We start from the raw sequence: 16,181 nt of genomic DNA on the forward strand, positions 1-16,181 counted from the left end.
TTTACTAAGGCTCTTGCAAGGGGACCATTCCAAAGCTGCTGTTCCAAGTTGAGCCTATTTGACATATACGCTCCAACTTGAGGGGGAGTGTTAAGATGTGTTTATATTCAGTTTTAGGTTTAAGAGGGTACTTTTGTAAATAACTTTTCCTTTAGATGGTTCTCTTGTATCTTCTCTCTCTCTCTCCTCTAGTCTATATAAAGAGGAGTTAGGGCAGATTTCGAGGTTAATCAAAGTATAATCTTCTCCTAATTTATCAGTAAGCATAGTTTACAGAAAACCACTACCAGCTACATCCTGAACTGCTGCATATAATTGTCTCAGAAGGACAATAGTTTCTCACTAGCAACTCTTTATAACTTTTGCAACTGTAAATAGTACAAGAAAGCGGCAACAGTCTGCAGCATTGAATTCAACTTGTGTGTTATCAAGAGCATTATGAACCGCTTCCATCAAGTTGTCCATGAGAAAGAAGATGCGCCAAGTATTGCTGGGAAAAAAAAACACAAAGTCAGAGAGGGTTTATAAAGAAAGGACCCAGACAAAATTATGTACCATGGGCTCCAAAGAGCAGATCCTGTTTATCATAAGTACAAAGCAGAAAGGTATGCATGTCTGTGAAACTAAATCCTAAATTGTGTTCATAAATGACAATAACACCAATTCTTCGTTGCAAAAATTATTTGCACTGTGCAAGCCATCTCAATAAAACCTATAAGCTCTAATGCAAAGAATGGATGACTATCGCAGTTTTGATTGTATCAGCGAGAACCAGCTATAGTGGATGAATGAACAGTCTTTTCCATCTATTGCAGATGAATGACAGTCTTTTCACAAAGAGAAAGGAATAATGAATGATGCACCATAGTAAATGAATAGTGAAAACCAAGCAGGAAGAGAACCCATACAGCATGATATGCATATGGTGACTTCCCTTGTCGATCAAAATGTTTCGCCATGACAGAGAACTCTATGGGACCCCATTCCTCCTCTTCAAACACGTAGCCGAGAGCAGCTTTGTACAGCTAAGAGATAACAAAGGCAAGCAAACAGTAATTGTAGTGCATCCAAGGGCTCCCATCAAAGAAAAGCTTGAAAAAGTTTGCAAAGAATGACGTGAAAAGCATGCCAACCTTTGCAGTGTCAGTCAACAGTTCTGTTCCAGCAGGAAAAGAAGCATAGAATTGATCTCCTCTGGAAATTCCTGCCCTTGTACTTCAAGTTTATCCGAAAAAAAGTCAAAATAAACTCAGAGATTAATAAACGGAAACAAGAAAATCATAATCAAGACGACAGGACAAGGCAAGGAAAGTCTCGTACGTGTTACTTGTGTAAGCATAGCTTAGAGTGGCCACGAAGCAGTAGAATACACTATATGAGACAAGCCTCCGGAATTTCTGGATCTTGAGAACTTGTTTGCACGAATCCAGAATTGACATTGCTTCGGACAGGTACTACCTACAAAGGAGAAGCCATAAGATCTTCATTACTGTCTTCAGCCACTTCAGTCTTCCGTTTGACATTTCTTTTTTTTTTTCTTTTCTCTTTATTTTTCTTCTTCCTAGCGTGATACGGAATTACCCAAATGAGTTATCCTGGTCATCATATATCTGGATGAACCAAATTATTTGCCTGGCTTGACCAGGTAAGAACGTTGATCTTTTAGCTTCCAAAAAGCAGCGTATATCAAAACATGGAAGCAAGCATCCAGGTCTTAATTGCATATTCTTTGGTCAGTTACCAGAAAATATTGATTTCAGATCTCTTGTAATAGCAATCAAATTTTAAAAATAAAAGGTGATTCAAAAGAGCGACAAACATCATGCAGTCCAGAGGGTGTAATCTCTTTGACGCATTTCAGCAAACAGTACGCTTGCAACTTCACCGTCCTCATCATCGCCATGAAAAGCACAATATACAGAAGATTCGTTCGCCTCCCATCTTTTATTATCAACCTAACCAATGCTGTAACACATAATTTACTAGTCACACATATAGCTTTCACTGTCCAGACAAATCATTTATCCCTTGCCTATTTGGTGATTTCATCTTGGCCAGTCATAAGACCAAATGCCAAGGGTAGCTCTTCCAGCCTCATCTATGGCCTTCGTTTATGGTGGCCATCAGACAGAGTGAAAGCCAACACAGATACACACACACACGAGAGAGAGATTTTACCATGAACAGATTGGAGCAAAGTGGCTGCCAGAGGGAGGCGGAGATGAAGGCGGACGACCAAAACGTAGCGCCGGGAAGAAGCTGGCAGGGATACCGTCTGTCCGTCTCCTATTTTCAGTAATCTCCAATTTACTCCACGCCCATCTCCAACCGTCCGTTGTAACCAACAATTCAGGACTTCATAGTTAGGACTTGGGATTTCACCGTGCCCTCACGGTTCTAGTATTCTAGAAGGTGCTACATAATTAATCCTCTGCAAATTTTCTGATAGCGGCTCCTAACCTTTATTTGCATTTTGCAAAACAGCCACTCATTTTTTCAAAAACCCAATGAAGAAAATGGAACAACACACTCAACCTATATTTGTTCCCAGTGGCGGAGCCAGAAATTTTTGGCTGTGGGGCACTAGTACATGGCATTTTCTGTGTATAGCCATCTCACTCACACTGAACACCAATTGCTGATGGAGATTGACAGAGTCTTCCCCTGAGTGTCACCCCCTCAAATCAACAAACAAGAATGCATAAACCCATAAACACAATTGTCCACAACACATTAAAATATTTTCAAGGAAGAAATCTTATTTAATGAGTAAAATCAAATAGTACTAAGCACAGAAAAGTGTGAAAACTAAACAGATTTGGCAAAACTACTTAGCAAGTAGTAGCAAACTACTTAGCAAGTAGTAGCAGTAGCTTTATATTTTGCCAACAGCCACCATTGTTTTTAAGGCATTCATGAATGGACAAGAAAGACAACAAATGGAATATGCAACCAATTACATACCAATAAAGACATATAGCTTTTAGAACAGTAGTTTCATTCCATATTTTCTTTACCACAATAATAACTAGAGAACTTTAAATAAACTGATATAGTCAAGATCATACCAGAAATATGAAACCAACAATCTTCCCTAATAGGACTGTAGCTTTAAAGCCCGGCGATGAAGCTATAACGGCTTTTCTTAATGCACTTTCTCACCAAATTCAAAAATTGCTTATTACTGAATAATGAATCCAGTAAGGAATAATGTGAACTTTTAATTAGTCAATATGACGAATGTTATGTGAGAAAATTAACGCAAGATCAAGAGCAGACCTAGTGCTGATGCTAGGTCTGTACATCAAGATTGTACATCAACATGTGCTGATGCTTCCATCTGATATTTTAGTCACACTGGCAATCTCTCTGACTGCAAGCAAACTCTGAAACCCATAGGTGCTTCTGAATTCTGATGAATCTGAGAAAAGCATTTTGATACTTTTCTCACTATTTAAATGTCACATCAAGTAGGACAACTTACGGAACATTTCAGACCATCAATAAACAAAATGAATTCCTGATGAATCAAGGAAAAGCATTTTGATATTTTTCTCACCATTTACATGTCATATCAAGTAGGACAACTTATGGAACATTCAGACCATCAATAAACAGTTAAACACAATGAATTCTTGTCACAACCCAAAAAAACAAAACTTAGCATAAGGAAAACACAAAAACAAAGGAACATCTTGTCCAAAATGCATACCTGCATTATTCACAGGACTAAATGGAAGAGGAGAAGACGAGCGAACACAATTTCACGATATTATGAGCATGTTTGATTTAAGGAACAGGTTTTCCGAGAACACCTGTCCTTGGATGAAATTTGGACTTCGCCAACAACCCACCCGCCAACTGTCCGTTGTTTTAATTTTACTGTTACAGAGACATGTTGTTCAACATGTCCGTTGTTGATTGCTGTAAGCTGGGACAGTTTGTGCATACACTGCTTATATGACTTGGAAGACAACTTGGATAGTACACATGGATCTATTTCAATGACTTGGTGATTTTTGTTGTAATGGAAACAAAAAGGTCTCCGAGAACACACAATGCAAAAACATAACAAAAAAGCTAATGTGAAAAAAAAAAGGATATGAGCATCAATTCCTTAAAGTCTTAAACCAAACTTCCATACGCTATACAGGTTGCATGTGTATGATCTGTGTTGGAAAACACAGTATAACATAAAATAAATACTTAAGAGATAATAGAGAATATATACATGTGAAGCCAAAATATCTGTTGCACAGCCTTCAATCAGTATCTGAGCTAATGATCCAGTAAAAAGGGAAATTGGTTTGGTACTATTTCGATAGGAAACTTTAATGGGCATTATCTACTGAACTAATCACCTGGTGAAATGGAAACTGCAATAGGTATTTTAACACCGACCTTGTTAAAAATGAGCACCAGTGTAAAAACTACGAAGAAACCACGTTAAAAACTACTATTGCCTAACTAAAATCATGCTCGATTCGGACCAGGTAGAGATGATGACTTAAAGCACTTGACAGATCCCTCCATTGCCCCATCCGAGATCAGAAATTTCCTAAGCTAAGGTAATACAATTACAACCCCTAGCAGCCGGATGCTCTAAATTCGCCAGAATCCTTGCTAAGGTACTGGTGGGGCGATGGTTTAAGAAACCAACGGAGATTCCAGCTGCAAACTGATCCTTCTGCCCAAAACTCCCTCTTGCTCTGCTTGCAAAAGCACTAAATTTATCGCAAATTTGTCCTCAACTAGATACCTAGCTGCTGATTCAGAGAATAATACTGGATTTTAACCCAAACAGAACAGAACAACGGCAGTAATGCCCATGGCAATTTCGTTGAAGAAACCGGCAAGAAGAAGGTTCAAAAAGTGATTTTCTGGTGATTTTGTCGATTCTCTAGACTATAGATCACTGGCACGACAAAAATCGGCTCTAGGCTCTATTACAAATGAAAGAGGAACAAAAAACTGTGCAAAGAACGTCAGAAGCGGAAGCTGGACCTGCGGCTGCGTGAGGATGAACAGGGCGGAAGCTGCGAGAGGCGAGTGGCGTGAGGACGAAAAGAAAGAGAAAGCGAGACAGAGAGAGAAAGAAAGAGAAGGCTGAAGAGAGTGAGAGAGCGAGAGAGACTACCAGGGGATTGAACCAGGGGAATGAAGCAGCAGCAACGCAGCAGTAGGATGAAGCAGCGGCAGGAGCAAGACGTGAGAGGCAGCGGATGAGGCAACGGCAGAAGGAAGATGCGAGAGGCTGCGGCAGGAGGAAGACTCGAGAGGCTGCGGTAGGAGGAAGACGCGAGCCCTAACGGGCAAAAAATTAATCCAGGAAATATGTTTCCACCGCGAGACGGGTTTAACGGCACCAAAATTAATTCCGCGTTTGATAAACCGGAAATTTTTTTAAATTTTGAATTTTTATTCCGTCGCTGCAGGAAGGGGGGTGAGAGCCGAGAGGGGAGAAGAAGGCGGCATGACAATTCAATGAAGACTAGAAGACCGTTGGGTGCGCGGGCTGGATCATTCGCGTGCATTAGTCGAAGCGGGAGCCCCGGGCCTGCGGTTGCGTGTCAACAGGTGACGTATTTTACGGATAGCACTTGACGTTGGAGAAATAATACATACCTGCTTAACTTTGTCACGTAATTTTTTAAACAGACGCTTCATGAATTTAAAGACACATTTACGCTTCATAATAATTATTTTTTATAAAAGTTCTTTATAGTTTATAAATTTTTGGCAGTCTCTCTATGGTTTCGTTTATTTTTTGTGTGATTATGGGCAAAAAAATAAGTGTTACATGTGAAATTATAGGGAATTCGGCTCAAATTCGACGTGTGAATTTTTTAGAATAAAGTATCTTATATATTGAGGATAAAAAAGCATTTTCCATTCATGACGACTCGTTTCGTTTTTGAGTTATTTTATAAAGTCAAATCGGTTATTATAATTTCGTAGCATGTCAAGTGTTATTCGCAAATACATTAAACATTCAGCAGCTACCTGCAAATTTGTCGATAACAAAACCAAACGAAAACCAAGGTGGAAAATGGCAGACGGATGCCGATGCCCCTCCTACTCCCCTCCGGTTTGAACGGATCTCTAGAGTGTCGTTAGGAGCATCGGATGACATGGCCAGCCCTGAGCGTCGGATGGTATGTCCTCAAAGGGTGTTTAAGAAAAGCCGGTACAACCGTTCTCTGTTTTCCGTTGTTGGAGGCCCGGCAGGGTGGCAAGCACCCTTTTCCCTCTCTTCTTCTTCTCGATCACTTTTCCTCTCCATCAAACCGAACCATGTGAATGAAAGCGGAGGCCCAAACAGAAAAGGCCCGTTTGAATTGCTTTTATATTGATTATCCTCATCGGCTGGGATGCAGCGCAGACAGCTCCTTGCCGCCTGATTTCATTGGATATGTAGGCATCGAAGGCCAGCACCTTTCGGAGCGGAGTGGGGACCGTGGGGCTTTGGAAACTGTCAAACTGACCATAATTTCAGAGATCGTAGAGAAGGGACGTCACAACAGCAATCATGTCGGACGTCGATTCTTCCCACAGCACCGCTGACTACAAATCCTTCCGCCAAATCAGCAGGGACAGTATGCACTTTTCTCCACTCCTCCCTTTAACCTCTTAGTTTTAGCTCCTCCGTGTACGTATGCTTGTTCTTTGCCGCTCCTCCTTGTTCTTCTTCGTCCAAATTTATACGATAGAAGCAAAGACATCTTAATTTCGTGGACTTGCCAATAACAAAATATAAGTTTTATGTTATGACATCAAATGTTACAAAGTTCCTTGCAAATATCACAAATTTTGAGATACCGTTGCAAACACATCTTAATTTCGTGGACTTGCCAATAACAAAATATAAGTTTTATGTTATGACATTAAATGTTACAAAATTCTCTGCAAATATCACAAATTTTGAGATACCGTTATGACTGGTTTTTGTCTTTGTGTTACTGACTCTTATATTGTGTATTTCGTTTTCTTCTAAAAATTTGTCAGACAAGAAAATTATAAATTGAGGCGGCAGCTATCTAGCTTTTCAAGACTTTACTTAATATGTGTTTTCAAAAATAAAGTTTGCTATTTCTTACCTAATTTAAAATTTGATAATCCTGTTTTCGATAACAGCAAAATTAGCAAAAGTTTTTCTTTTCTCAACAATATGGTATATAAAGAGCTATACATGAAACTTGTAAAGTGAATAATAGGATTTTGCTATTGGACAAGCTAATATGGTATAAAAAACGTTTGAGTTGTACAGTATTGGAAAAGTTCTGCCCATATACATCAATAATCTAGTAATGGATTCTTAATAAAAGTTTCATATCTCAATCTTTTCCCACTTGTCCATGTGCAACATCCGTGAAGCACTTTGATTAGATTCTATCGTAAATTATCTGAAAATTTATTGTTTGAGAAGACAAATTAGCTTTTTATCTTCTTCCTATTGATTTAATGGTACAGAAATCTGTTGTTGGGTTCAGAGATTCCTTCGTCCTTCATGCAAATTTAGTTGATATGGGACATATTCATTTCATAACAATGTTGTAAACTGTTAGAAATACTGGAGATACTTTGTTTAAATTTGTGATATATAGTTTTACTAATCTTAGTTCTTACTGTAGGATTACTGAATGAAATGCTTGGTTCAACTAAGACAGGGGATTCACGATCAACGTGGAAGGTATTGCAGTTTAAACTTGTGTTAATTGCTTGGTCCTTTAAGCACGTTCTGAGGTTTGATACGATGCAATCGGACTGCAGTACTATCCCGTCGCTATTCAGTACATGAATCTGTTTTCCTTCTTTTAGGGATGGAAACAAACATAGGTTTTAAGTAGTGCACGACACTACCCGTTTGCATGACCCACCTTAAATTAGGTTAATCATAAAACTCGATTGCGTAAAAACCTAGCTTCTTGTTTGGGGTCTGGATAAGGTAAAAACTAGTTTTTTACTTTATAGACCTTGGTTTTAAATGACAATAACCAATCGTACGAAAATTTCATAAATTGAAATTTTTGAAAACTGAAGTTCGATCAAGAAAAACTTGGCGAAGAAACTTTTTATTTTTCATTTGGAAACTAAGTTATTCTAAAACAGAGTTTGAAAAGTTTAGCTTTGAGTGTCTTCCAAAAAACTCCAAGCGAAGTACCTTTTTGTGACGATATTCTATACTTAAACCTGATTATAAATTGAGTATGACCCCATAAAGGTCGTTTGATCGTTGTCTTGCTGGACAAAACCTCATGTCCACCATACGACTGTAATAGGAGCAAACAAATAAATATAAGAAACTTAAAAATTGCCTTATACCGGCCTCACATAAAAGGACTAGACAAATAAGAATCCATTTTTAAGAGGAGCATTAAATAAACATGCCACATTCAACTTTTTAACACATTCCAAATTATACCATCGTGACGTGTTACGATGACTAGCCAAGGATGAGTCTTTAACCAGTCACCTCGCAGCCAAAAACTAAACACAGTATTTGACTCTGTGCAATCGTCACAAGTTCACAAAAAATCTTTCAGCTTGGCATTTTCTTGAACATAATGTGATATGAATATGCTTAACCCCAACACAAGCATCGGCATATAAGTGCATTTCCAAGTTCCAACACACACGTGTATGGGTGCATGTAAATATACATTCCAAGAGAGCGCAATCGCTAGGAGCAATTTCACAGCAACAAAACGAAAAGAATAAACGGTACCACCAGTGGTCTCTATGAATTAGAAAAGGAACTTTGGCAACATAAATTAATGACGAGTTAAGAAATGTACTTCATCTCAATCGCTCGTTGTTGATGAGCAACAAAAATAATATAAATCACGACCTTTCTCCCAAGGAAAAACAACATAGGAAACAATTCCTGCGGCTGCTTCAAACTTAACAGTTCTTACAACTGAAACCCTCTTCTGCAAAAGTTGAGGATCCATGTGGCTTGGCTACTCTTCTTTCTGTTGCTTGGATACCAAGGTGCAATGATGAGCATGAGTAACCAAAACTATCATATACTGTTGTTAGCTATAATTAAAATGATAAAAACTTACTTTGTATTTGGTTGCAAACGATCTTTTGCTTGCTTCAAAATTTTACATAGAACAACTACACGCACTGTGTTAGAACAACTACACGCACTGTGTTTCTAATTTTACAATATTTAGTTGATGCTTATCTCTCTCTCTCTTTCTCGTTATATATGTATATGTGTGTGTTGTCTTCCAGCTTGCATCTTTTCTTCTTTATGTGTGATAAGAAGATAAATTGGGATACCAAAAATAATTTGAGATAAGTAACAGGAATTCGAAGATAAGTCTAGCAAATTTAACTGCTAACTTTTTTATTTAAAAGCGAAAAATATAAATAAATGGTGCGTTAAAATGTGATTAAATATAGGGACCACGTGAAAAGTCCATCCACCCGGTTAGGTTGTTTCTGTTAGCTAAAAGAAACTCAAAAGATGGCTTTTTAGTAACAATCCACAAAAAATTGTTTAAATTTCTCTGATGCACTTGTCCTTTCCCATGTGGTACAAGCAAACGATAAGCTTAAGGTGAAGCTCTTGAGACAATAAGAGGGCTAATGATAAGGCATGCTGCTTCTCCCTTCTGTCCACATTTTTTGCGGCCAGAACCCTCTTTTTGGATAGAAACTCCACTAGATCCAACAGTAATGAGTTGGACATAGACAAATTCTGCTACCAATAGTCCTGTTCATTATACGACGGTACTAGAACCAACAAAAGAGAGCATTATTTTAGTTTTTCTTGCAGCCTTTTATGGCATTACATCAACATTGTATGTGAAATGGAACATATGTAGATACAAGAAAAAAATATATAAAAAGAAAGATCAGCACGAGAGGGATTTTCAGCCGACGTATGTGAATAAAACCCAATCAGTGACGTGAAGCTCCAAATTGGTGCAGAAAAGCCCCAAATAGAATGAGACAAAAGGCGCTTGAGCATAAAAAAGGTGATGCCGGAAACGCCAGGAAGCAACACAGATGAGCTGGTGGGAATCAGCAGACAATGCCGGAACACCGATGAGCCACTGAACAACAGAGAACATCGGAACGCCGGAACGTTGGAATTGGATCGGAATGAACCAATAGAGGGCTGAGATGGAGAAAGAATGAAGTGGAGCGATAGCAGTGGGAGAGAGGGGGTTAGAGAACTATTCAAGAGAGGGGGCACACGGCGAAGGTAGGGTTCGCGATTCGCGAGAGAGGGGCGTCCTGTCCAGTGTCTACACAGCAGTTCCGTGGGTAACCCGGAACAGCCCAGGAAGGTTGGGGGAGATTTCTATAGCATCTGTCTTACCGTATGCCCTATTCGGCCTGTTGGTTCTGCGGATGTTGTTTGCGTCGTACTTTGTCTAAACGGAATGTGCGCGTTTCATATAGTGCTCTTTATTTGCTACGAAATTATGGTTATGCTTGTTTCATCGCACAAGTCTCATTCATGAATTCACGGTCAGACCCTCTCTTTAGAACTTAAATTCATGATTTTTAATGTGTAGCATACATTTAAAATCAATGTATTGAGATTTCCAGTTTAATGTAGCATCAAATTTAAAATCAACCTAATCGTGGGCCAAACTTTAGAATCAAAATCAAGTGTTTGATATGTCAATTTCCATTTCAATAATTTGAAATATCAAAATTAAGTGGTCGATGTGTCATTTTCATTTTAAAATTTTTATAATTTCATCTATTATGAGGAGGGGGCTGGTATCCTCCCACCTAGTGTACATGAGTACTGTTCACATGTTTATTTGCTGACTCCACGATTCGTCTAACTACATATGAGGTATAATTAGCAAACTCGTGATTCAAAGTCGGATATGTAGATGATTGGGTCGTCAGCAAATTGACTTGTAGACTCGGTCAAGTATTCAAATAGCATAATGTATTTTTACTACAGCAGAATCAAGCAATTTTGGGTGAGTCAGAAGCAAGCCGAGTCAAGAATGAGTCAACCCAAACCTTGACTCATGGCCTGATTTATAAACAATACAATATGATAACATGAAAATAGGTCTTCCTAATCAACTGTTGAATGAACAGGGGTGAACGGATGCCATAATGGCATATCAAACACCTAGTTTTGATTTCGGGACATAATTAAGGTTGGAGCCGGTACCCAACGAGTACTCAGGTCGATCGAACCTGGGTTCATGCTTAAAAAAACATATAAGACCGACTCGATTGGACCTGATATGTTTTTAATATTATTTTTATTTTTTTAATGATATGTACTTTATCAATCATGATTTATTATATTTATGTATTATTTTATATTTTAAAAATATTTTTTTTTATTTTAATCGAACCGAGCCGGATGAGATGAGAGCCGGTTACAGCTCGTAACTGTGGCCCAAGCCTTCCCCGAACCTGGCCCGACGGACGCGCAGACACAAGTTTAGACACAAGCTTGCTTCCGGAATGCAAATGTCCTCCCGTGATCGCGGATTGAAGACGTCTCCCTCTCAGACGACGCTTCGCCTGTTTTGCCGCTCTCCCTCGCCCTCTTTTCCTCCCGTCCCTCTTCCCCGCCAGCGGAAAGATCAGAATGGCAGTGTAGAAATAAGAGGGCCCCTAGATATGTGGAAATCAGAAAGTGGGTAGGCACTAGGCAGCCGGAGTATCCTCTTCGTTTCATTGTCGCCATGGTCGCTGAAGTCGTCGGGGGGTTGCAGCTCTCCGGCAGAGGCGAGGGAGATTGATTCGTTGGAGAGGCGGAAGACGGCAGCCTGGAGGAGGTTGTGGGCGCAGTCGAGACAGGAGACAAAGGTCGGGGAGGCACCGTCATGGGAGAGGGGGGATTCCTAGCTGCGGATGGTGCCGAGGAGGAGGTGAACGGCCTTGAGAAAGGTTGAGGACTCGGAGGGATCGGGCAAGAGCAGGTGTAGGGGCGGCGGAGTCCAGGACAGTCCACCTAGAGAGGCGGTGCTCTAGAGAGAAAAGCATCTTCTTTTCTTTCGCTTCCATCGTGGTTGCTCACTACTTATGCCCAAGAAAGAGAGAGGCAATGGGTAGCGATCACAATCTCTCCGCCGGCAACGGTCTCAGTTTGTTCTTCTTATATCTGCCGTTAATGCTGCTTCTCCTTTGTCATAAGGAAGACAACGCTGTGCAGATGACGGCCCGATGTCAACTCCATCTGAAAATGGCCGGGGATAGCGGACAGAAGCGGCACGAGGATAGTGCGATATGAGAGGGAGAGAACTTACGCGTTATTTGACAAAATGTAGCACGAATACCATGTTATTATCGGATTTTATTCATGATAATACCAGGAGACATATTTGTCACAATATTACACTATTTAAAGTTATTATAGGGAAGGTTTCGAATTGCCATATCAAGGTATTCCAATGCATCCCCAAAACTGGTGACACTGGTCGTCTCCCAGTGCTCTTATCAACACGTGTTATTTCCTCTCAATGTAATTACGAAACTTGCTATAATAATTGTGGCATAGAATGCGTAAGAACCTGAATTTGAAGACTTCGTCGACTTGAATTTACTGTTTTGCAGGTGCTGATAATGGACAAAGTGACCGTCAAGATTATTTCTTATTCTTGCAAGATGGCAGATATTACGGATGCTGGCATTTCTTGTAAGAAGAAAATGTGCTATTGCCTGATGCGGTGAACATTAATTGTTTTTGGTTATAGAATGCGCATCCTTCTGCATATCTTTCGCTTTTTACATAATAAGATCTTTTATTTCTTATTATTTCTTAACAAAGATTTCATTCTTTCTTTGTTTTCTGGTTTGGTCAAAGTTGGTAGTCTATTTTAGCACTGCAGATCAGCAATCAAATTGGTAAACAAATTGAATAGCTATCTGCTAGAATGACCTGCCAAAGTGACTTGAACTGGGGAGGTTTTGGTCTGCTTCATTAGTATTGTTTCATAAATGCTGAATTATGGTGAAGCGACAACCTGCCAGTGGGTTACTGGATGCTCTTTAAGAGAATCATGGTCCCTCTTATCCAGCAACTTTTGTGGATACTACTGGAATTTGAAAGAAACAATTAAGAGCATGACAAATTACTCATTTAGTGCATTTGAACTTTACTATAATTCTTAGCAACTTGTCGTTGGACTAGGAGCCCCTTTAGAAGCAGCAAGTCGAGCTTCTTGTTGTCCTTTCCTGAATGTGTGGATCTGTTTTATCTTTTATTGACTGCAGAATTAACTACAAGTTCTATGTGTGATGGTAATTGAAAATTAAGTTTCTCAAAAATAAATAGTTTTTTTTTTCTGTTGATACCCTGTTGATCTAGGAGTTTCTGCCATATGTCTCTGCTTTTGGTGAAAAAGTTAGACTGCATCCAAAATAGGGAACTCCAAGTTTCAGTAAGAGTGCTGTGAGAGTTTAGATATTGATGATTCAATTTAATAGATGTCAAGCTTGTTTGGTGTTTAATTTGCCCCCCCTTTTTTTTTGGTGTCAATGTACTTGAAATGATTGAACCATGGGAAACGTTGATTTGTTCAAGTCAGGCTGAGGAAGGGTTTAACTGGATAAATCTTTTTGATTTCACCAGAGACTTGGCACCTTGGCACCGATGGACTTTCCATAGGATCCATTTGATTGACTGGATTTATCGCTGTCTGTTGACAGAATGCTAGCTTTGAGAATTCTTTGTATGACAACATCTAAAATTATGTTCTTCTATGTAATCTTTGGTCATTCCTGTTTGATAATATCTCAGGTAATCAAGATGATGTTCTAGCTGCTAGTTTTGATTTATCGAGAACTTTTTATTTTTCTTACTATAGTTGGAAGAAAGAAAAGTATGTGGGTGAAAAGTTCATCTGTGCTATTTGTGCAAAGCATTAGCTTTTTCCTATTTTTCTTTCTAGGAAGAAAAAAATAATTGACCAATTTGTTTTAGCTGCCATTTCAGCATATCTGCCACATGATTTTCCTGTTTGAGTTTCTTTGGATAATGGCTAATGAGTTTTTTCTTAGCAAAGGGAACATAAGTGGCACAGACTATTTCTTGCTGCTCTCATGTTGGTTGAAGATTAGGCTTTATTTAGTCCTTTGCTCCTTCTAATGCAGTGGTGGAAGACTTATTTAAGCGCAGGCAGCCATTGCCATCTATGGAAGCTGTGTACTTTATTCAGCCCTTGAAGGAAAAGTATGCCTTTGTCTTTTCCTAGATCTGTGTGCTATATCTTCAGCTCATGTTTAACAATCATCATTGCATAACGCTACACTAATGGTCAGTAAAAAATGTTGGGTCTTTTACTGTGATGGTCTGAATGCTAGCATTAAGCAGGTAGAATGACTAATTAGATTCGAGGGTCTCAAGCAAATATCACCGGGTACATTACTAAATCTTCGTTAAATACTAGTGTCTTGGCATGTTTAATTAGTGACAGAAAGTGCAAAGAATGTTTTCCTTCTTGTGGCTGTTTTTAGCTACTTATTTTCGTGGTTAAACTGACTTCCATGAGTCTTAAGGTGAGGCAATCAACATCACACCATCCCCTCTTTTGCTGTAAGGGAATGATCATTGACATTTGATATTCTCTATGCAGCATAGTCATGTTCCTTTCAGATATGTCGGGAAGATGCCCATTGTATAAGAAGTACGTAAAGCATTTTTTTTTATCACTTTAAACTTTCATCTGATTAACATTTGTCATTTATTTAGGCATATAGCATATGCAAATGTGTGTTTGGGCATCATTTCTTTAATATTATTTAAGTCCTTCCTTCATGAAGAAATGCTTACATGATTGACCTATGTTTTCTTCTCTCTAAAATTACTTGTTTGATACTAGTTTGCTAGATAAAAAGGAATTATTGTCGAGAAATGAGAAATTGCATAGAATTGGCATAGCCAATTCAATAAATGTCAATCAGTCTGTCATGAACTGGTTTGGCAGATCTTAACCTACCTCCTAACAACTTCTATTTCAGTCACAAAAAGGCTAAGAACTATGACAACCAATCGCTTAACAACCCCCTTTATAAACTCTTAAAGATTCCTCACAATTTTCAATACGAGACTAAACTCTGAAAGTGGGGTGTTACAATCCACCCTGTTAACCCTAGGTTCGAGTGTTGAACCCGCTTTAATACAAATGTCACGACCTGCCCCCTAGGAACTTTGGTTTCAGCCCCCAAAAAGACTAAGAATCAGAAATCAATCGCCTAACAACCTCCTTTATAAGCTCTTGAGTATTCCTTACAATTTTTAATACGAGACTAAACTTTGGAGTGGGTGTTACAATAAACTATAAGGACCTAGTCGACACTGGGCTCGGGCCTCTGGTCCGACGAATCCCCACCTGTCCATAGCAGTTTTGGTTCCAGCCCAAAAAATGATAGAAATTAGGACAACCAACCACACCTTGCTCTGGTACCACTATCCTCAAGTGCCACATAACAATCTCTTTTATAAACCTTGAAGATCTCTCACATTCTTCAATATGGGACTAAACTTCTTAAAGTGGGCGTTTCAATCCACCCTCTTTAAGACACACGCGTCTGCGCGTATGGGGCCCCAAGTCTGAGTGTTGAACCTTGCTCTGGTACCACTATAACGATCCAACCCATACCAGGCTCGGATCCCTGGTGCAACAGATTTCAACTCACCCCCTAGTAGTTTTCGTTTCAGTCTGAAAAAGGCTGGAAACTAGGACAACAAACCACTTAAGAACCCCCTTCATAAGACTTTGAAGATCTTTCACAAACTTCAATATGGAGCTAAATTTCTTTAAGTGGGCCATTACATGGTCAATTCAGCTAGCTTAATATTGTTATGTTCTTTTTTTTTTGGATAAATTCAAAATATATTAAACTAAGAAAAAAATTTATAAATAATTGAAAATGATGTATGACACTGATTCAATTCAGATAATTCAGGCAGCTGATATTTACAATGCTAACCACAAAATTTATTTAGGAAAACAAAAGTTAAAAGGATCCTGTTAAATGGTTGCCAAGGGTTAGATGATGACATTATAATACCATATGCAATTGAAAGGCCCTTAGCAGAGCAATTTCTCCTAAATGACAGGTGTTTATCATAAATATTTGAAAAGTGAGAAAACTATGATTGATGCTTGGATGTGCATGTGTGTCCACGTAAATCTGCACAGATGGTCTTCTCTCTCTCTTTTTCTCTCTGTTCTTTC

At 39.0% G+C, this 16,181-nt stretch overlaps 2 protein-coding genes across 8 annotated transcripts in view; one reads left to right on the forward strand and one right to left on the reverse strand.

Moving 5' to 3' along the window:
* Positions 1-226: 226 nt before the first annotated feature.
* Positions 227-5,429, reverse strand: LOC116261069 (uncharacterized). Of its 2 annotated transcripts, XM_050079712.1 has the most exons (6): positions 5,138-5,419; positions 2,179-2,678; positions 1,321-1,458; positions 1,134-1,215; positions 909-1,025; positions 227-490 (listed from the first exon to the last, which is right to left on the reverse strand). In XM_050079712.1, the coding sequence occupies exons 3-6, from the start codon at positions 1,437-1,439 to the stop codon at positions 437-439; spliced, it is 372 nt and encodes a 123-aa protein (XP_049935669.1). In that variant the 5' UTR covers positions 1,440-1,458; positions 2,179-2,678; positions 5,138-5,419; the 3' UTR covers positions 227-436. The 2 variants fall into 2 exon arrangements, with proteins under 2 accessions (XP_049935669.1, XP_031495536.1); XM_031639676.2 differs by lacking the exon at positions 2,179-2,678 and having other exon boundaries at positions 5,138-5,429.
* Positions 5,430-6,098: 669 nt separating this feature from the next.
* The window catches only part of LOC116259847 (SNARE-interacting protein KEULE-like), a 38,743-nt gene continuing 28,660 nt past the window's right edge, over positions 6,099-16,181 (forward strand). For 2 of the 6 annotated variants that reach the window (XM_050079391.1, XM_031637797.2), the window contains exons 1-4: positions 11,443-12,384; positions 12,556-12,637; positions 14,095-14,173; positions 14,577-14,627. In XM_050079391.1, coding sequence (XP_049935348.1) covers positions 12,229-12,384; positions 12,556-12,637; positions 14,095-14,173; positions 14,577-14,627 — 368 coding nt within the window. In that variant the 5' untranslated portion in view covers positions 11,443-12,228. Of the gene's footprint in view, positions 6,597-7,631; positions 7,691-11,442; positions 12,464-12,555; positions 12,638-14,094; positions 14,174-14,194; positions 14,500-14,576; positions 14,628-16,181 lie in introns of those variants that run through there. The other 4 variants (XM_031637799.2, XM_031637801.2, XM_031637802.2 and 1 more) reach the window with 4 other exon arrangements.

The sequence above is a fragment of the Nymphaea colorata genome, chromosome 9 (genome assembly GCF_008831285.2).
Source record: "Nymphaea colorata isolate Beijing-Zhang1983 chromosome 9, ASM883128v2, whole genome shotgun sequence".
Taxonomy (NCBI): domain Eukaryota; kingdom Viridiplantae; phylum Streptophyta; class Magnoliopsida; order Nymphaeales; family Nymphaeaceae; genus Nymphaea; species Nymphaea colorata.

Excerpts from the sequence above, each read along its gene's own strand:
- LOC116261069 (XM_031639676.2), bottom strand. The coding sequence starts at position 1,439 with ATGTCAATTCTGGATTCGTGCAAACAAGTTCTCAAGATCCAGAAATTC. Across the intron at positions 1,026-1,133 it reads TGTTGACTGACACTGCAAAG|CTGTACAAAGCTGCTCTCGG; the intron begins GTTGGCATGCTT and ends GTTATCTCTTAG. Across the intron at positions 491-908 it reads CACCATATGCATATCATGCT|CAATACTTGGCGCATCTTCT; the intron begins GTATGGGTTCTC and ends TTTTTTTCCCAG.